Source organism: Oryx dammah, unplaced genomic scaffold, assembly GCF_014754425.2.
Source record: "Oryx dammah isolate SB20612 unplaced genomic scaffold, SCBI_Odam_1.1 HiC_scaffold_3, whole genome shotgun sequence".
In the NCBI taxonomy this organism is placed as follows: Eukaryota; Metazoa; Chordata; class Mammalia; order Artiodactyla; family Bovidae; genus Oryx; species Oryx dammah.
In genome coordinates, this window is record NW_024070187.1 from 115,020,329 (window position 1) to 115,041,861 (window position 21,533).

Here is a 21,533-nt window from a genome sequence, read left to right on the forward strand (position 1 = left end):
TTCAGTGTCCTATCATTTTGCCTTTTCATACTGTTCATGGGGTTCTCAAGGCAAGAATACTGCAGTGGCTTGCCATTCCCTTCTCCAGTGGACCACGTTCTGTCAGCATCGCATTACTGATCCGTAATATTTCAATCAGATGAGTAAAAGACGAGGATTTCATTTTCCAGATGACATGCTCATCATCTGCCCCAATCCATAATCTTTTTGTACCATTAGCTATCCGACCAGCGTTTGTGCTTGCCCAGTTGTCTTTAAGTAGCTTTGCTTGTTTTTGTTTCTGCAGTTTGACTGAATCGGGATCCGCACACGGCTCAGGGCGGCCCTGCACCCGGGCTTGTGATGCGTCTCTCCACGGCTCAGGGCGGCCCACACCCTGGCTGGTGTGGTGCGTCTCTCCACGGCTTAGGGCGGCACCGCACCTGGGCTTGTGATGCGTCTCTCCACGGCTCAGGGCGGCCCGCACCCTGGCTGGCGTGATGCGTCTCTCCAGTTTTCTTGCGTCTTCTCTCCCTCTGTGTCTTTTCTTGCCGGCATTTTGTCATTGTTGGCAGGCCAGGGTTTCCCTGTGGGATTTCTCTTTCTTGTCTTTTAACATGTTCTCTCTCATCTGTTTCTTCTGTACTGAGGCCCAGGGGCCTGATCTGCTTCAGGCTAGAGTTTGGGAATGCAAGCCTGCTTCACAGTCTCGAACCTAGCTCTGAGTGCTATCATGTCCTTCTGTCAGGAAACACATGAGACCTGGTTGTAATGCTTGGTTGTTTACCTTTTTGTGGTATTTGAATGGTTTCTGTGGTTTCATAGGTTGAATCTTCTCTGTCTTTCATACTTGTCACCTTAGAATCCATTTTCAATCTCTTCATTTTTCAGTTTAAAAGAATTTCCTTTTTTTCATCTGGTTTTTAAACAGACTTAAGGCATTATCTATTGCACTTATTTACTTTTGTATATTGCCAGTTTCTTGTTGACTATGAGGAATAGCCCTCATAGTCAACAAAAGAGTCCGAAATGCAGTACCTAGGTACAATCTCAAAAATGACAGAATGATCTCGATTCGTTTCCAAGGCAAACCATTTAATATCACAGTAATCCAAGTCTGTGCCCCAGGCACTAAAGCCGAAGACGCTGAAGTTGAACAGGTCTATGATGACCTACAAGACCTTCTACAACTAACACCCCCAAAACATATCCTTTTCATCATAGGGGACTGGAATGCAAAAGTAGGAAGTCAAGAGATACCTGGAGTAACAGGCAAGTTTTGGCTTGGAGTACAAAATGAAGGAGGACTAACAGTTTTGCCAAGAGAACACAGTGGTCATAGCAAACACCCTCTTCCAACAACATAAGAGACAACTCTAGACATGGACATCACCAGATGGTCAATACTGAAATCAGATTGATTATATTCTTTGCAGCCAAAGATGGAGAAGCTCTATAGTCAGCAAAAACAAGACCGGGAGCTGACTATGGCTCAGATCATGAATTCCTTACTGCCAAATTCAGGCTTATATTGAAGAAAGTAGGAAATACTACTAGACCACTCAGGTATGACCTAAATCTAATCCCTTAGAATTATACAGTAGAAATGACAAATAGATTCAAGGGATTAGATCTGACAGAGTGTCTGAAGAACCACAGATGGAGGCTTGTGACATTGTACAGGAGGCAGTGAACAAAACCATCCCCAAGAAAAAGAAACGCAACAAGGCAAAATGGTTGTCTGAGGAAACAACGGTTGTCTGAGAAAAGAAGAGAAAGGCAAAGGAGGAAAGAAAAGATATGTCCGTCTGAATGCAGAGTTCCAAAGAACAGCAAGGAGCGATAAGAAAGCCTTCCTCAGAGATCAATGCAAAGAAATAGAGGAAAATAATAGAATGGGAAAGACTAGAGATCTCTTCAAGAAAATTAGAGATACCAAGGGAACATTTCATGCAAAGATGGGCTTGATAAAGGACAGAAATGGTATGGACCTAATAGAAGCCGAAGATATTAAGAAGAGGTGGCAAGAATACACAGAAGAACTATTCAAAAAACATCTTCATGACCCAGATAACCACACTGGTGTGATCACTCACCTAGAGGCAGACATCCTGGAATGTGAAGTCAAGTGGGCCTTAGGAAGCATCACTATGAACAAAGCTAGTGGAGGTGATGGAATTCTAGTTGAGCTATTTCAAATCCTAAAAGATGATGCTGTGAAAGTGCTGCACTCAATATGCCAGGAAATCTCTAAAATTCAGCAGTGGCCACAAGACTGGAAAAATCAGTTTTCATTTCAATCCCAAAGAACGGCAATGCCAAAGAATGTTCAGACTACTGCACAATTGCATTAATCTCACACACTAGCAAAGTAATGGTCAAAATTCTCCAAGCAAGGTTTCAACAGTACGTGAACCCAGAACTTCCAGATGTTTGAACTGGATTTAGAAAAGGCAGAAGAACCAGAGATCAAATTGCCAACATCTGTTGGATCATAGAAAAAGCAAGAAAGTTCCAGAAAAACATCTACTTCTGCTCTATTGACTATGCCAAAGCCTTTGACTGTGTGGATCACAACAAACTGTGGAAAATTCTGAAATAGATGGGAATACCAGACCACCTTCCTTACCGGCCTCTTGAGAAACCTGTGTGCAGGTCAAGAAGCAACAGTTACAACTGGACATGGAACAACAGACCGGTTCCAGATTCGGAAAGGAGTATGTCAAGGCTGTATATTGTAACCCTGCTTGTTTAACTTGTATGCAGGGTACATCATCCGAAATGCTGGACTGGATGAAGCTCAAGCTGGAATCAACATTTCTGGAAGAAATATCAATAACCTCAGATATGCAGATGACACAACCCTTATGGCAGAAAGCGAAGAGGAACTAAAGAGCCTCTTGATGAAGTTGAAAGAGGAGAGTGAAAATTCTGGCTTAAAAGTCAACATTTAAAAAACGAAGATCATGGCATCTGGTCCCATCACGTCATGGGAAATAGATGGGGAAACAATGAAAACAGTGAGAGACTATTTGGGGGGGGCTCCAAAATCAGTGTAGATGGTGATTGCAGCTATGAAATTAAAAGACACTTGCTCCTTGGAAGAAAAACCGTGACCAACCTAGATAGCACGTTAAAAACCAGAGACATACACTACTTTTCTGACGAAAGTCCATCTCGTCAAAGCTCTGGTTTTTCCAGTGGTCATGTGTGGATGTGAGAGTTGGACCATAAAGAAAGCTAAGCACTGAAGAATTGATTCTTTTGAACTGTGGTGTTGGAGAAGACTCTTGAGAGTCCCTTGGACAGTAAAATCAAACCAGTCAATCCTGAAGGAAATCAGTCCTGAATATTCATTGGAAGGACTGATGCTGAAGCTGAAGCTCCAATCCTTTGGCCACCTGATGTGAAGAACGGACTCCTTGGAGAAGACCCTGATGATCGGAAAGATTGAAGGCGGGAGGAGAAGGAAACGACAGAGGATGAGATGGTTGGATGGCATCACCAACTCAATGGACATGAGTTTGAGCAAGTTCCAGGAGTTGGTGATGGACAGGGAAGCCTGACGTGCTGCAGTCCATGGGGTCGCAAAGAGTCGGACACAGCTGAGGGACTGAACTGAACTGATTGCCAGTTTAGTTTTTATTTCAGAAATGGTTTTTTGGTTTTACTTTGCTTTCCTGAATTCTTTTGTCTGTTCATCAAGTTTTTCTTTTACTAAGTCACCTAATTTCTTACGTATTTCTAACTGAGTTCTTCATTTCCATGCTAAGTCACTTCAGTCGGGTCTGACTCTCTGGACTGTAGCCCTCCAGGCTCCTCTGTCCATAGGGTTCTCCAGGCAAGAATATTGAAGTGGAATGCCATGCCCACCTCCAGGGGATCTCCTCGACCAAGGGATCAAACCTGTCTCTAGCAGGCGGGTTCTTTACCACCATAACTTCTATCATTTTCTTAATTTTTCTTAGCTCATTCATAGTCTGCTTTGTTGGAACTTCCTTTCCAATACCTGACATTCTCCCTGGTGTGGGGCCTGTCCTAGTAGCTTCAGTTCATTAGTTACAAGACTTTGTAGGAAACAGTCCCCAGACCATTCCAGAGCTGTCAGACCTTTCCCAGGGGTTTTCAAAAGTATTTATTGATAAGAACCCTTAATTTTGGAATACTAGAGCTTTGAAAGGCAAACAGAATGAAATCGTGTGGCTGGGTCAGTGTTGGCAGACACGGTTATATAAAGTCCTGACAGCTGATGGGTGGCAGGCAGTCAGAGTGCTGGCTGATTTCCTGTCCCCCAGAGTTCCAAATCTGTCCACAGGTGACTTCCCGGCTATCAAAAAAATAGCACCAATACTGGCTGCTTGGGTAAATATAAATCTCTTAGACTACTGTGATTTAAATATGCCAGAAAATATAATACTTAGTGTGATGTGATCTAAGACTACAGTTGTATTTAAAGACTAACTCTTTGTCTTTGTGAAGCACACTTCAAAATGTTGTAGTAACTTCAGAGAGCGATCCCTCAGGATTGCTGGACTTGTCTCTTAATTTCAGTCCCCCCATCCTTTTATTACTCAGAGAGCAATCACTCAGGATTGCCGGACTTGTCTCTTAATTTATCAAAGCCCCCATCCTTTTATTACTCAGAGAGCGATCACTCAGGATTGCCGGACTTGTCTCTTAATTTATCAGTGCCCCCATCCTTTTATTACTCCCACTCCAGGTCCAAAGTGCTCTGGTACTAAAATATATTAGGAAATATCACTTTTTTTTTTTTAAGAAGCACCTTCAGGACTTCTCTGGTGGTCTACTGGTTAAGACTCCAAGCTTCCAACACAGGGGCGTGGGTTTGATATATGGTCAGGGAACTAAGACCCCACATGCGGCACGGCGCGCCCAAAAAACAAAATAAAAATTTAGAAAGTGCATTCGTGTGTGTCCCACGGCTGCTTCCAGTAATCTTTTCTCCCAGTTTTCAGACAAGAAGACTACCAGGTGAGGGGTGATGTGGCCTCTCAGGCTCGAAGCAGCCTTGCACCGAATTTCTTTACACACATCACGTGCAGCACAGTAGCTGTTTTGCAGGGTTCCTCCCAGCAGGGCCCTGCACAGATCACCCCATGCCTCCTCCTTCTTTCTCGAGACTCGGGAAACTGAGACCCCAGTGCCGGGTCAGGGAGGCTGCCCCGCAGGTGGGTGGGGGAGGGGAGACTTGGGCAGAGTGACAGTGGGGAGACACATGGTTGAAAAGAGAGGCGCACGGGAAAGAGAGAGGCTCCCGAGCAGGGAGAAAAGTGAGGGGAGACGGTGAGGGTGGGGCTGAGGCTTCCGGCTGCCGTCTTCTTCAGCATCATTAGTTAGTTTGGGATGGATTCCCCATGGAGACTGGCTGTGTGGGACCTGGCTGGTGGAGACCACTCTTACCAAAGGCTCAGCATTCTTCAGGAGTGACAGCGTCACTTGTTGCTTAGCTCTGTGATAGGAGGGGATGGTAGGACTGTAATTGCTAACGCGAACCTTGTTGGTGTTGTTCAGTTGCTCAGTTGTGTCTGACTCTTTGCAGCCCCATGGACTGCAGCACAGGAAACCAGGCTTCCCTGTTCTTCACCATCTCCTGGAGCTTGCTCAGACTCATGCCCATCGAGTCAACGATGCCATCCAACCGTCTCACCCTCTGCTGTCCCCTTCTCCTCCTGCCTTCAATCTTCCCAGCATCAGAGTTTTCCAATGAGTTGACTCTTTGCATCAGGTGGCCAAAGTATTGGAGCTTCAGCATCAGTCCTTCCAATAAATATTCAGAGTTGATTTATTTTAGGATTGACTGGTTTGATCTTCTTGCTGTCCAAGGGTTTCTAAAGAGTATTCTCCAACACCACAGTTCAAAAGCATAAATTCTTCAGTGCTCAGCCTTCTTTAAGGTCCAACTCTCACATCCATACATGACTACCAGAAAACTATAGCTTTGACTATGTGGACCTTTGTTGGCAAAGTTATGTCTCTGCTTTCTAATGTACTGTCTAGTTTTGTCATAGCTTTTCTTCCGAGGAGCAAGCATCTTTTTAAAAATTTCCCTGGCTGTAGTCACTATCTGCAGTGATTTTGGAGCCCAAGAAAATAAAATCTCTCTCTGTTTCCACTGTTTCCTCATATATTTGCCATAAAGTGATGAGACTGGATTCCATAATCTTCATTTTTGAACGCTGAGATTTAAGCCAACTTTTTCACTCTCCTCTTTCACTTTCATCAAGAGGCTCTTTAGTTCCTCTTCACTGTGTGCCATAAGGGTGGTGTCATCTGCGTATCTGAGGTTATTGATATTTCTCCCAGCAATCTTGATTCCAGCTTGTGCTTCATCCAGCCTGCATGTACTCTGCATATAAGTTAAATAAGCAGGGTGACAGTATGCAGCCTTGTCATACTCCTTTCCCAATTTTGAGTAAGTCCATTGTTCCATGGCAGGGGAAAGTACTTGTTTTTTCATAGATGACTGACTGACCTTTCTCTCTGCAGTTGCTGACTTTGTAGGGCTAGATCCCAGAATTGCTGCGTGGCTGATAGATCCTACTGATACCGCACCCTCTTTTGAAGATTTAGTGGCAAAGTACCTGGGAAACCCCACCACACTTACAGTCAACAGCACGGATGGAAATTCCTCAAGAAGGACTGTGGTGAGTTGTTTTAAGATACGGTTTATGGACCTTAATACAACCCTAATTTTCCTCTAAGACCTTTTTCTACTTCATGGAAAGCCCAGTAGTGAAAAGAACATTGCCGACATCCACTTTTACTTGTTTGGCAGAAATGCCTTCTGGTAGAGGACACTGAAGAAGGATGGATGTCTTCTCTCCCTTTGTGAAGCTGTCCCTGGGAGATGCCGTTCACGGCTTGATTCTCCTAAATGCGGCCTTGGTGTCAGAGGGTCGCCTGCTCTGTGAGCGGACAGCTGCTTGTTGAAATCCTTTGTTCTGGAGGCTTGGCCCCCGTGGTGAAGGCCTGGGGCGGCCGGTCCTCCGTCCCCGTGGGGAGAGTCAGAGAGGCTGCCCAGGTCTGTCTCTCCAGGCCCCTCTCTCTTGTTGGGAACCATTGTCTGCAGAAGCAAGGGTGCGTGCAGCCCTGGAACCCTGCCCGGAGCCTGGGGCGAGGGACACCCGATGTGCTGCACCACAAGGCCAGGAGGCAGCCAAGCCGGAGCAGCGCCCGCACCCTCAGCCGCTCTGTCCGGGCTCCCCGGCTCTCGGTTAACAAGCACAGTTCAAAGCACGGCTGGAAGGCCAAGCAGGAGGCTGCGCAAGCCTGCCCTGCACGCCGGGCTGAGCTCGGGACTGCCGTCTGGGGCATTTGATCCTACAGACCCACGTGGCGGGGTGGAGTCGGGGATCTGTGTCAGATGGAGGCTTGGGGTTGAAAACAGAGACCCTCGCTCTCCCTGAGTCTAAAAGGATTTGTCCGAGGAGCGTGGGGCAGCTGAGACTCAGAGGGAAGGCAGGGCGGGCTTGGGAGGCAGCAGCCAGGTGGCTCTGAGGACCCAGGCGGCCGCAGCCCGCGGACCCGGGCCAGCCGTGAACCATGACCTTTCCTCCGTGCGTGACTTTTGCCCGAGATTCACAGCTTCAGTGCCCAAAGTCTCCTTTCTACCGCTGTGTCACACGTTTGCCCCGTGGCCGGGCAGCAGGGCGTGCAGATGAGCGGTGCCCAAGGTCCATGCTGCTGGGCGGTGCTTCCCCAGACAGAGGCTGGGGTACTGCAGCTGGGGGAAAGAGCGGCCCGCCGGTGTGTGGTCAGCCCCGTTCACAGAGGAGGACGCCGGTGCACAGGGCTCGGGTCTGCACCTCGCCCGAGGCCATCGAGGCCAGAGTTCACTCTGCAGTCCTGACTCTAAAGGGGCGTTTTTTCTGGTGCACACGTGTACACACATGTACACACATGTACAACTTAGAAGTGGGAGTGGCTTCAGGAACAAAACACTCGGAGGAGGTGCTTCCTCCCTGACAGAAGCCAGGGAGGCCCAGCCGCGTGGCTCAGCACCCTGAGTGCCCCGGCTTACGGTTCCCCTGGGAGGCTCTGCCCAAGGCCTCGTCCACACTCGGCAGAAAGGAGACCGCCTGGGAGGGACTCGTGCTTGTCCAGAGACGTGTCTGTCGTGGGAGCACGTGGTGAGAGCGGGGCAGGGAGGGGCCCTCTGCTCTGCAGGGTCCGGGGACGCAGCGTGAGACGCAGGAGCAGGAGAGCATGGAAACTGAGGATGGGTCCCGTAGGGCGGCGGCGAGACCGCATCGGAGAGAAAGACGACGACTTCCTCCTGGAGGAGAGCAGGTGCGGCCGGCTGAGCTGCCGGGGCCTGAACACCGCCATGGGGCCTGAGGTGGTCCTGGGGAGGCCGCGCAGGCCAGCGCTGTGTGGCAGGCAGCATGTTCAGGCAGCAGGCCGGCCATGTGCCGGGCGCAGCTGAGACATGGACATGGCCGTGCCCGTGGCTCCAGCAGAGCCAGACCCGGTGGCTGCACGACCGCTTCAGGGCGCGTCGTGGGGAGGGGTCTCTGACGCTGCGTCTGGGCGCCCAGAGTCCGCGGGCCGTGTGGCAGAGGGGTGCAGTGGGGACCCCAGGCCTCTGGGAGGGAGTGGCCGTTGGACTGCGTGTCGGGGCCGAGGCTCCCCCCACCCTCGTTCCGCACTCTGGTTAGTCCACCTCCCAGCGGCTCTGTGCATGTCTGGGGCAAGGGTGGGTGGCAAGTGTGGAGGCCGAGACCAGGAGACCAAGTGCTGTTGTCCCTCCCACTGCATGATCTTTGCCCCGGGCCACTTAGCTTCTCTGTGACTCATTTCCTGTAAAATGTGGGCAGTGGGAGTGGAGGGAAAGTAAGAAAGCAGTAGGGATCTTGAGCTTGCCCAAGAAGAATATTCTGTGGTATGGGGCTGCTCTTCTTGGGGTGATGGGTCACAGCACCAGGGCTCAGTCTCTGTGGAAAAGCTGTGGCTTCCTAGACCGTGACAAGCGTTGCTCCCAAACATTCCTAACTGTTCATTCTTTTGCTCTTTTGAAGAATCAGACTGTCCGTGCGAACCTGAGGGTGCTCCACAGACTGACAATGCACCTCTGCTCCCAGCTGCAGGCAAGGCGCTTCGTGGTAGCTTCACTGCCTAGGGGCCGGCCTTTGTCCAGACCCACAGGAGCCACGTCCCCGAGGGCAGGAGACGGGAACCTGGGCGTCACTCACTGGAGGACTGTCCAGATGATGAGACCTGACTTTTTAAATGTCCTCTATAGGTTGACAACAATTGTAACATTGTTTTTTAAAAAGATCCCAACGCTGCAATTAACGTAAAAGCTAAGTGTTTATTTCAGCTCCACTCAGAGGCTCATTGGGAAGCAGAGGTCATTTGAAGGACTAGTCAAGAAGGGTTGAATGAAGGGACCAGGCACCACAGCAAGGGCAGGAGTTGGGGCCAGCAGGGGACAGAGGGGCCTGGGCGGACAGGCAGTGGCTGGCCGCTTCTCCACCCCCGGCACTGAAGGGCAGGGCTCTCACCAGGGCCCCAGGAAGGCAGCGTCCTGCAGTGGTCGCTGCCCTCTCCTCCGGCCCCCAGATGGGCAAAGCCAGCTTGAGAGCAGAGAAGGAACCCAGCTGATGTGGCCCAGAGGGCTTCAGCCCTTCCTCCTGTTCTGAAATTTAAGTGGGAGACTTAAACCACAAATCCCTAAATCACACTTAAAAATGAGAAAGATGAAAGGGAAGTGGGGATGGAACCTGTCCCACCAGATATTTCTGAAGGTTTCCATTTGGGCTTGATATTAATATTAATCATAAGATAGGATACTTGACAGAAATAGGAGTTTTAACCATGTCACCCAGAAGAGCTGCTCAGTGAGGTTAAGTGGGCTGTGCGGCAAATGCGGGCAGAGGTAACGGTTTCGAAGTAAGACGGTGTCGTTTCTTGCCCTGAAACAGGTCTGTGGTTTATGGCAGCTCTTCCGGACGTTGGAGCTCCCTCTGATACCGATTTTGGCAGGTGAGCTACCGTGAAGGTGATGCCGCCCTCTTTCCAAAGTTCTCTGTTCTGTCTGGGACGCCTGTCTTCTGACTTAGTTTGGGGTGGGCGCCTAAGAGCGGCAAACCCTCAGCTTCCCCTCCGTCCTCTGTGACGAGAGGATGCGGCGTGCGCCGCCCCCTGGTCTAGAAGGACGCTGACGTCGGGGTCACGTGGGAGCCCTTCCGAGCTGCCTGTTCTGCAGGTGCCCCGGCCGAGGGGCGAACGCCCTCCTGACTCCCGCGCCCCCGAGAACAACAGCGGGGAGGGGGCCTGTCTGGAAGTTTCCCGTCAGCGGCTGTCCTGGTCCTGGAGTGCTGGACCCTCACACTTTGTGAGAAGCCCCTGGAAGGGCTGTTTTGGGCTCCCCGCTGTCCTGGCTTTTAGCCTCCAGCCCACACTGTCCTGCTGGGCGCCTGGGAGAGCAGAGCCTGCAGACAGCACTGGAGCCAAGTGGCCGGGCTGCCTCCCCACCCGCGGTGTCCCCACACCCACCGCCACTGCTGCTGGGCTCCCGTGCCGACCCTGGGGGACACTGCGGAGCCCGCACTGTCCTCATGGTCTGCGTCGGGGAGGGAGGCTTGCTCCTGGCCCTGCAGTCTTTCTCAGAAATGACTCGCTGCTGCTGCCAACTCGCTTCAGTCGTGTCCGACTCTAATGCCGTACAAACGGTATCTGCTTTGGTGTTTGAATCACAGTGATGGAAAGCCACCGCATTCGGGTGAACAAGGAGGAGATGGAGCGGACGTCAGCGCTTCTCGGGGTGAGCGCGTCTGTCAGGCTGCCCGCGGGTGCTGGCCCTCCCCTGCCTGGTGTGCAGCTCCCGGCCAGCCCTGAGTGACTGGCCTTTTCTTCCTCACTCGGCCCAGCCTGGGGCACTGTCACCCCATCTGACTCGTGCAGGGGATACCACGCTTGGAAAGAGTCGAAGCAAGACCATAGCTGGTACCCGCCCCATGTGGACGTGTGCTGGTTTAGAGAGCACCACTCCTTGAGTGGGTGAGGGCAGGTCATGGGTTTCCTGGATTCTTTTAAAAAGCAAAAGCAAAGTTTTCTAACTGTGAAAAATAGAGGGATGCATAAAGTTGCCTGAAAAGGATGCATTAAGGGTTCCACTTAAGTTATTTTAAAGTTAATGTTTTAAAGGAAACTCCAGGATGACCATCACCCAAGTCAAAGTTGAGAAGGTCCAGAAGCCCTGCTGGCCCTTCCCTGTCAGAGCCCCCTTCCTGACTTGGCAGTCCTTCACCTGTTGATATGCTTTACAGTTTTCCATTTAGAAGCTTGATAGTATAGTCGCTGTCTCTCAGAAGGAGCTGTAGGTTAGCGGTTGTGTGTGTCTGGCCTCTCTCCCCGTGTCTCAGCTTCCAGTCCGTGCCCCCTTAGCCGTCGGGTCTGGCCTCTCTCTTCCTGTGCCTCTTGGGTCTTAGTGCTCCACTGCACACTCCACCCCAGTGTGATGGCAGCAGGGTTGTATCTGGCATCACAGGCCGTGCTGTGTCCCTGAGCGTGTCTCCTGGGGCTATGGGCACGTGCCCCCCGGGTCCAAGGCGCCCGGACCTGCTGGCACAGCTTCGTCAGACAACCCTGAATCGCTTACCAAAGCCGCAGCTGCGTGAAGGGCCTGTCCTGCGCTCCCTCCCCGGCACGGGTCCCCCGGACTCAGTGAAGACGCGGTGGTGTCTCGTTATGACGTTGGTTCCTCGTGTCCTGATTACTGGGGAGGGTGAATAGCTTTTGTCTCCTTGTTGGCTCTGTGGAGTTTCTCCTTGGGAAGGGATCTGCTCGACAGCTTTGCCCATCTGTGTATTGAGGACGCTGGCTTCCGCTTTCTGGTTTATAGAGCACCTCGATACATTCTGGTTACAAGCCTGTTTTCTGTGCCTTCATCCTCTGTGTCTCACCATTTCACTCTCTTAATGTCTTTTGATCAGTAGACTCCTTAGTTTTTAATTTTATCAATCTTTTTCTCTATGGTTAGTGCTTTTTGCGTCCTGTTTAAGGAATCTTTCCTTTTGTCGAGTTCATGAAGTCTGTCTTCCATTACATTTGAAGGAATTTTCATTAGCCTTTGCATTTAGGTTTATAAACCTGGAACTGATTTTTTTCTCTTTACGTACTTTTTTAATTGAGAAGGAAATAGCATACAGTGAATAATGCACATCTTTTTAAGTTTATTGTGATAAAATACACTTAACATAAAACTTACCATCCAAACTGATTATATCTGCAGAAGTGAAGTGTTAGTCACTCAGTCGTGTCCAACTCTTTGCAACCCCATGGACTATAGTCCGCCAGGCTCCTCTGTCCATGAAATTCTCCAGGCAAGAATATGAGAGCGAGTAACCATTCCCTTCTTCAGGGGGATCTTCCCAACCTAGGCGTCGAACCCGGGTCTCCTGCATGGCAGGCAGATTCTTTACCCTCTGAGCCCACCAGGGAAGCTCTGTAACTACAGAGTGCGATGTAGTAAGTATCCATCTTGTTCTGCAACCGTCACCAGCTTCCATCTCCATCGCTGTTTTCGTCTTGTAAAACTAACACCTGTAGCTAGTGAACAGCTGCTTGCCGTCCTCCCCCTCTCCCAGCTCTGGCAGCCGTCACTGCTCTTTGTTTCTCCATGACTTTGCGGACTCCAAGTCCCTCACGCAAGTGCACTCATAGCCTGCTTGTCTTTTAGTGACGGGCTCGCTTCACTTAGTGTCGTGTCCATGGGTTCATCCATGCTGGAGCATGTTGCGGACTTTCCTTCCTTTCTGAGGCTGAATAATACTCCACTGTGTGTACATGCCACATTCTTACTATCTATTCATCTGTAGATGAATGCAGCCTAGGTGGCTTCCATATTTTATGTTTGTCTTTATGCCAGTGGAAAATGGAAGCAACTTAGCTGTTATTAGCTATTGTAAATATGGGCTATGAAAATAGGTATACAAATACCTCTTTAAGATCCTGCTTTCAGTTCTTTTGAACATATTCCCAGAAGTGAATTGCTAAATCTTATGGTAATTCTGTTTTTAATTCTTTGAGGAACCACCATGTTTTTTCCAAAGCCCCTGTACCATTTTGTGTTCCCACAAACAGTGCATAAGGCTTGTAGTTTTTCTACATCCTGGTCAACAGTTACTGTTTTCCATTTGTTATTTTTTTTGACAGTAGCCATCCTAACGGGCATGAGGTGGCATCTCGTTGTAGTTTCGGTTTGCAGTCCACCAATGATTAGTGATGCTTAAAATCTTCTAATGTGCTTACTGACCGTTTGCACATCTTCTTTGAGAAATAATGTCTATTCAAGGCCTTTGCCCATTTTTGGATTGGATTTTTTTCTTATTGTTTAGTTTTTGGAGTTCTGTATATATTTTGGATATTAATCCTGTATCAACATGATTTTCATATTTTTTCTCCTGTTCTATGGATTGCCTTTTTACTCTGTTGATACATTTTTTTTAAGTTATACACTTCTACCTAATCATTATTTTTTAATTTATTTATTTTTAATTGGAGGTTCATTGCTTTATGATGTTGTGTTGGTTTCTGCCATGTACCAGTGTGAATCAGCCAGAGGTGTACATGTGTCCCCTCCCTCTTGAACCTCCTTCCCACCTCCCACCCCAGTACTGTCTTTTGATGCACAAAATTTATAATTTTCATAAAGTCTAATTTAAAATGTCTTTCTTTTGTTACCTGTTCCTTTGGTGCCATATCTATGTGATCCTTGCCAAATCCAACGCTGTTAGACTTTTGTCCAGCTTTCTTCTTAGAGTTCTTAGAGTTTTATTATTTTAGGTCTTATATTTAGGTCCTTGGCCAATTTTGAGTTAATTTTTGTGTATGATGTTAAATAAGGATCCAGATTCATTTTTATGCATGTGGATACCCAGTTTTCCAAGCACCATTTATTGACAAGACTGTCCTATCTCCACTGAATGGTCTTAGCACCTTAGCAAAATCGTTTGACCATATATGCAAGGGTTTTTTGCATTTCTTTTCCATGGGGATGGTTTTGATCCCTGTCTCCTGTACAATGTCATGAACCTCCGTCCATAGTTCATCAGGCACTCTATCCATCAGATCTAGCCCCTTAAATGTATTTCTCACTTCCACTGTATAATCATAATGGATTTGATGTAGGTCATACCTGAATGGTCTAGTGGTTTTCTCTACTTTCTTCAATTTAAGTCTGAATTTGGCAATAAGGAGTTCATGATCTGAGCCACAGTCAGCTCCCGGTCTTGTTTTTGCTGACTGTATAGAGCTTCTACACAGTCTGGTTTTGGTGTTGACCATCTGGTGACATCCATGTGTAGAGTCTTCTCTTGTGTTGTTGGAAGAGGGTGTTTGCTATGACCAGTGTGTACTCTTGGCAGAACTCTATTAGCCTTTGCCCTGCTTCATTCTGTATTCCAAGGCCAAATTTGCCCATTACCTCAGGTGTTTCTTGACTTCCTACTTTTGCATTCCAGTCCTCTATAATGAAAAGGACATCTTTTTGGGTGTTCTAAAAGGTTTGTAGGTCTTAATAGAACTATTCAACTTCAGCTTCTTCAGTGTTACTGGTCAGGACATAGGCTTGGATTACTGTGAAATTGAATGGTTTGCCTTGGAAACGAACAGAGATCATTCTGTCGTTTTTGAGGTTGCATCCAAGTACTGCATTTTGGAATCTTCTGTTGACCATGATGGCTACTCCATTTCTTCTGAGGGATTCCTGCCCCCAGTAGTGGATATAATGGTCATCTGAGTTAAATTCACCCATTCCAGTCCATTTTAGTTCGCTGATCCCTAGAATGTTGACGTTCACTCTTGCCATCTCTTGTTTGACCACTTCCAATTTGCCTTGATTCATGGGCCTGACATTCCAGGTTCCTATGCAATATTGCTCTTTACAGCATCGGACCTTGCTTCTATCACCAGTCACATCCACAGCTGGGTATTGTTTTTGCTTTGGCTCCATCCCTTCATTCTTTCTGGAGTTATTTCTCCACTGATCTCCAGTAGCATATTGGGCACCTACCGACCTGGGGAGTGCCTCTTTTAGTATCCTTTCATCTTGCTTTTTCATACTGCTTTTCATACGAAAAGCAAAGGAGAAAAGGAAAGATAAAAGCATATGAATGTGGAGTTCCAAAGAGTAGCAGGGAGAGAGAAGAAAGCCTTCCTCAGCGATCAATGCAAAGAAATAGAGGAAAACAACAGAATGAGAAAGACTAGAGATCTCTTCAAGAAAATTAGAGATACCAAGGGAACATTTCATGCAAAGATGGGCTCGATAAAGGACAGAAATGGTATGGACCTAACAGAAGCAGAAGGTATTAAGAAGAGGTGGCAAGAATACACAGAAGAACTGTTCAAAAAAGATCTTCACGACAAGATAATCACGACGGTGTGATCACTCACCTAGAGCCAGACATCATGGAATGTGAAGTCAAGTGGGCCTTAGAAAGCATCACTATGAACAAAGCTAGTGGAGGTGATGGATTTCCAGTTGAGCTCTTTCTAATCCTGAAAGATGATGCTGTGAAAGTGCTGCACTCAATATGCCAGCAAATTTGGAAAACTCAGCAGTGGCCACAGGACTGGAAAAGGTCAGTTTTCATTCCAATCCCAAAGAAAGGCAATGCCAAAGAATGCTCAAAGTACTGCACAATTGCACTCATCTCACATGCTAGTAAAGTCATGTTCAAAATTCTCCAAGCCAGGCTTCAGCAATACGTGAACCGTGAACTTCCTGATGTTCAAGCTGGTTTTAGAAAAGGCAGAGGAACCAGAGAACAAATTGCCAACATCTGCTGCATCATGGAAAAAGCAAGAGAGTTCCAGAAAAACATCTATTTCTGCTTTATTGACTATGCCAAAGCCTTTAACTGTGTGGATCACAATAAACTGTGGAACATTCTGAAAGAGATGGGAATACCAGACCACCTGACCTGCCTCTTGAGAAACCTATATGCAGGTCAGGAAGCAACAGTTAGAACTGGACATGGAACAACAGACTGCTTCCAAATAGGAAAAGGAGTACGTCAAGGCTGTATATTGTCACCCTGCTTATTTAACTTCCATGCAGAGTACATCATGAGAAACGGTGGACTGGAAGAAACACAAGCTGGAATCAAGATTGCCAGGAGAAATATCAATAACCTCAGGTATGCAGATGACACCACCCTTATGGCAGAAAGTGAAGAGGAACTAAAAAGCCTCTTGATGAAAGTGAAAGAGGAGAGTGAAAAAGTTGGTTTAAAGCTCAACATTCAGAAAACGAAGATCGTGGCATCTGGTCCCATCATTTCATGGGAAATCGATGGTGAAACAGTGGAAACAGTGTCAGACTTTATTTTGGAGGGCTCCAAAATCACTGCAGATGGTGATTGCAGCCATGAAATTAGAAGACGCTTACTCCTTAGAAGGAAAGTTATGACCAACCTAGATAGCATATTGAAAACCAGAGACATTACTTTGCCAACAAAGGCCCATCTAGTCAAGACTATGGTTTTTCCAGTGATCATGTATGGATGTGAGACTTGGACTGTGAAGAAAGCTGAGCGCCGAAGAATTGATGCTTTTGAACTGTGGTGTTGGAGAAGACTCTTGGACTCTTGTAGTGCCTTGGACTGCAAGGAGATGCAACCAGTCCATTCTAGTGGATGAGATGGCTGGATGGCATCACCAACTCGATGGACATGAGTTTGAGTGAACTCTGGGAGTCGGTGATGGACAGGGAGGCCTGGCGTGCTGCGATTCATGAGGTCGCAAAGATTTGGACACGACTGAGCAACTGAACTGAACTGAACTGCAAGGGTTTATTTCTGTGCTCACTATTTTATGAGTATTTGGTTTGTATGTCTACTTTATGCCAATGGAAAATGGAAAGCATGCTCAATTGTGTCTGACTCTGAACCCCACAGACTGTAGCCCACCAGGTTCCTCTGTCCATGGAGTTTTTCCTGGCAAGAATACTGGAGTGGGTTGCCATTTCCTTCTCCAGGGGATCTTCTTGACCCAGGGATCAAATCCTCATTTCCTGCATCTTCTAGAATGCACGCTGATTCTCAGCTACCAAGCCTCTTTATGGCAATACCACGATTTTTATTACTGTAACCATGCAGTAAGTTTTAAAAGCAGGAAGTGTGGGTCATGCGATTTTGTTCTTCTTTGTCAAGATTGTTTTGGATACTTGGTGTTCCTTGAGACTCCATATGAATTTTAGGGTGGATTTTTCTATTTCTGAAAAAATTGGCTTTAGAATTTTGGTAGGGGTTGCACGGAATCTGTAGATCACTTTGACGACCTCTTAATATGTTGCCTTCTAGTCCGGGAGCATGAGATGTGTTTCCACTTATTTATGTCATTTCGGATTTTTTCAGCAGAGTTTTGTGGGCTCCCCTGGTGGCCCAGTGGGAAAGGATCTGCCTTCCAGTGCAGGAGAGTGGGTGTGATCCCTGGGTGGGGAATATTCCCTGGAGAAGGAAATGGCAACCTGCTACAGTGCTCTTGCCTGGGAACGCCCATGGACAGAGGAGCCTGGTGGGGCTGCAGTCCATAGGGTTGCAAAGAGTCAGACACGACTTAGGGACTAAACAACAACAACCTGCTGTAGCTTCCACTGTGTAAGCTTCTCACCTTGGTTAGGTTAATTCCTGTGTATTTTACGCTTTTCGATACTGTCGTGAATGGAATTGTTTTTGTAATTTCCGTTTCACATTGTGTGTAGAAATGAAACTGATGTTTGTGTGTTGATGTTATATCCTGCTATTTTGCTGCATTCAGAAAGTTCTAACCATTTTTTGGTAGAATCTTTAGGATTTTTCTGCATATAAAATCATGTCATCTGCAACCAAGGATAATTTTACTTCTTCCTTTCCAATTTGGATGCCTTTTATTTCTTTTTCTTGCCTAATTGCCCTGGCTAGAATTTCTACACCATGTTGAATAGAACTGGTGAGAGCAAACATCCTTGCCTTCTTCCTGATCTTAGGGAACTCTTTCATTCTTTCGCCACTGAATATGATGCTTGCTGTGAGTTTTTAATCTTTGACTTATTATATTGAGATAGTCTTGTTCCATTCCTAGTTTTCTGAGTGTTTTTTTTTATCATAAAAGGGTTTTTATCAAAAAAAGTTTTTATCATAGTGTCAAATGCTTTTTTTTGCATTGTTTTAAATGATCATGTAACCCCCCCCATTCATTCTGTTTTTGTGGCATATTATATTGATTAATTTTCATATGTTGAACCATCCTTGCATTACAGGAATAAATTCCACTTGGTCATGGTGTATAATCCTTCCAATGTACTGCTAAATTCTGCTTGCTAGCCATTTGTTGAGGAATTTTGTATGAGTGTTTATGAAGGATGTTGCTCTGTAGATTTCTTGTAGTGTGTTTGTCTGGCTTTGGTATCAGGATAATTCCTGGCCTCAAAGTGAGTTGGGAAATGTTGCCTTCTCTTCAATTTTGGGGAAGAGTTTTGAGAAGGATTGGATTAGGTCTTCTATGAATGTTTGGTAGAATTCACCACTGAGGCCATTGCATCCAGGGCTTTGTTTATTGGAAGATTTTTTATTTGATTTCCGCTCCTTACTAACTATAGCTCCGTTTTTCTATTTCTCCATGATTTAGTCTTGGCAGGTTTTGTGTTTCTACGGATTTGTTCCATCTAGGTTCTCCAGTCTGCTGGTGTACAGTTGTTCATAGTGTTCTCTGATAATCCTGTTTATTTCTGTAAGATTGGTAGTAATGTTTTCACCTAAATTTCTGATTTTTGTAATCTGAGCCTCCTGTGTCTTCTGGGTTAGCTAGCTAAAGGTTTGTCGATTTAGTTGGTCTTTTTAAAAAGCCGAATCTTGGTCTCACTGGTTTTCTCTATTGTTTTTATATCCTGCATTCCGCTTGAGTCTGCCTCATACTTATTGCTTCCTTCCTCTGCTTTCTTTGGGTTTAGTCTGCTCTTTTTTCTATATCCTTCATTTGTGAAGTGAGGTTATTGAGTTCAAGTCTTTCTTGTTTTTTAATAGAAGCATTTATAGCTATAAATTTCCTCCTCAGCACTGCTTTCACTGCGTACCAAATGCAGATGTGTTGTGGCTTTGTTTTCATTCATCTCTAAATAATTTGTAAATTTGTTTTTTATTTCCTCTTTGATCTTTTGCTTATTTAGAAATGGGTTGTATAATTTATACAATTTTGTGAATTTTTATTTTTCCTTTGGTTATTGATTTCTAACTTCAGCTTCCTGTCGTCATATCATATTTTCTATGATATCGATCTTTTAAAATCTCTTGAGACTCAGTGGCTGAAAATGTAGTCTGTCTTGGAAAATGAGAATACCCCATGTGCCTGTCATTGTTGGCTGGAGTGTTATGTGCTGTCTGTTAGACCTAGCTGTTTTTATTGTTGTTTGAGTCTCCGTTTCCTTACTTACGGGTTCCCCAGGTGGCTCAGTGGTAAAGAATCTGCCTGCAGAGCAGGAGCTCTGCGTTCGTTCCCTAGGTCAGGGAGATACCCGGGAGAAGGGGATGGCTGCCCACTCCAGTCTTCTTGTCTGGAGAATTCCATGGCGATGCAGACCATGGGGCTATGTTGTGGTTGTTCTAGCCATTACTGTGAGTGGGATATTCAAACCTCCAACCATTACTGTAGAACTACTGTCTGTCTCTCCCTTCAGTTCTGTTAGTTTTTCTTCATATATTTTCACGGTCTTTGGATATTTTAATGTAGATGCTTGTATTGTTACGTCTTCTTGCTGCATCAGGAATAGCATATCACCCTTGGTCTCTTAGAACCACTTTTCATTTGCGTTCTGTTTTGTCTGATATTAATGTAGCCACCCTTGCTGTGTTTTCATTACTGTTTGAATGGAGTATCTTTTTCTGTCCTTTCCATTGCAACCTGTTTATATCTTTAAAAGGAGTCTCCTGCAGATAGCATACAGTTGGACCGTGCGTGTTTATCCGTTCTGCCAATCTCTCTGTCTCTCTACGTCTCTTCTGACCATAAAGAGAGGAGCTGAGGGACTCATAGATGCAGCGTGTCTGCTGCTGTGCTCAGCAGAGTGTTCATGAGCTGTTTCACAAGGTGCCTCTGTCTCTACTGTGGGCCTGCTCTGCCCCCGCCCCTCGCCTGGACCGAGCGCCAGTCCGTGTGGTCGTCAGAGCTGCTCCCTCTGTTGGGAGGGAGGGTCCTGCATCGCAGTCAGCGGTCGCCTGCGGTGTGGACCTGAGTCTTCTGCCTCGGGATCCCAGGCGAGTCTCGAGCTTACGGGGAGATGCTGGATCCCGTTGCTGGTCACAGTGCTGCTGGAGAATTGCTGCTGTCCCTCCTTCTGTTTGGTGAAGTGTTTACTATTTTTACTTCTTGCAGTTTGTCTCCTTGGATCCACCTCACTTAGGAGACTGATTCTGTGAGCTATTCCATCACGAGTCAACATCTGTATTTTGTAATCTCTCATTTCGGTAAATTATGAATTGTTATTTTTGTTGTTCGTACAAGATCTTTTGCTGAGCATCGTTTGGTGCACAAGTCGAACCATCTTGAATTGTGGACACTGTTGGTAAGATTGTGTTTGTTGCTTTCATAGTCTCGCCTCAAGGAACTGGAGCGAGAAGCCCATTTTGTTGCAGGAGAACGGTTTCTTATCACGAGTAATCATCAGCTTCGAGAGGTAAAGCTGAATTTTGGTTCTTTGATAGAACATGCTTCCTATTCAGGGGTTAAGGGGAGATTTATTCTGAGTTTATGAGCATTATTCTATGTGGCTGTCTGAAAAGTACATAGGTGGCTCGTGTTCTCTCACGCTGAGATTCATCACTTCAAGGCCCCTAAATCCGAGAGCAGGACCAAGTCAGGAACTACACATTTGGGAGCACCTGATCAGAGGCCGGCTGCTGGCCTCTGTGATGGTGACGTGCAGGTCCTCTGAGGGCTGGGACCGCTCGCCACGGGACATTGCCTCTGTTGCAGATCCTGTTTGGCAAGCTGCGGCTGCACCTGCTGTGCCCACAGGACGCGCTCCCCACGACAGGGCTGCGGGGACTCCCGTCCACGTCGGAAGCTGTGGTAAGGTCCGACGGTGTCCCCTTGCTCTCTGAAAGAGCAGCACATCCACACAGCAAGCGAGTCCCTCTCAGCCCCCGGGCTCCTTGGGGCAGATGAGCCTGCAGCAACCTCCACGGAGCAATTCCATTCAGTCATTTCCTTTTGTAGCAGGAGAGGGGTCTCTGCCCCAGGGTTGCCCTTCAGGTGTAAATGAGGGACACAGGCTTTTCCTGTCCGGTTTTCCAGTGGCAATAAATTAGGTTGATTTCCTGCAAAGACAATTTGATGGAATTTTGTCCTGAAAACCAAATTCTTGACCATCTAGTCATGACCTCTTAGTTTCATACCCTCGTAAGAGACTGGAAATGGGGGAAAGTCATCACTTGTCTTCTTTCCCCAAGTTTATTTTAGAAAATTTAGCTGTCCTTCTCTTGGGAGGAGTGCATTTTTAAAAAGAGAGTAGGGAGATGTACTCTAATTCAGTGGCAGAGAATGAGTAGGTG

At 46.9% G+C, this 21,533-nt stretch overlaps 2 protein-coding genes across 3 annotated transcripts in view; both read left to right on the plus strand.

The window, feature by feature from the left end:
- POLN (DNA polymerase nu) overlaps positions 1-10,703 on the plus strand; it is a 32,735-nt gene extending 22,032 nt beyond the window's left edge. Inside the window, exons 5-9 of the mRNA XM_040237344.1 lie at positions 6,487-6,644; positions 9,018-9,182; positions 9,924-9,984; positions 10,122-10,292; positions 10,390-10,703. Of these exons, the coding sequence (XP_040093278.1) occupies positions 6,487-6,644; positions 9,018-9,182; positions 9,924-9,984; positions 10,122-10,292; positions 10,390-10,703 (869 nt within the window). The remainder of the gene's footprint in view (positions 1-6,486; positions 6,645-9,017; positions 9,183-9,923; positions 9,985-10,121; positions 10,293-10,389) is intronic.
- Positions 9,721-21,533, plus strand: part of LOC120861827 (DNA polymerase nu-like) — a 33,158-nt gene continuing 21,345 nt past the window's right edge. For both annotated transcript variants that reach the window (XM_040237685.1, XM_040237686.1), the window contains exons 1-4: positions 9,721-9,984; positions 10,701-10,765; positions 20,573-20,656; positions 20,956-21,051. In XM_040237685.1, coding sequence (XP_040093619.1) covers positions 10,703-10,765; positions 20,573-20,656; positions 20,956-21,051 — 243 coding nt within the window. In that variant the 5' untranslated portion in view covers positions 9,721-9,984; positions 10,701-10,702. The remainder of the gene's footprint in view (positions 9,985-10,700; positions 10,766-20,572; positions 20,657-20,955; positions 21,052-21,533) is intronic.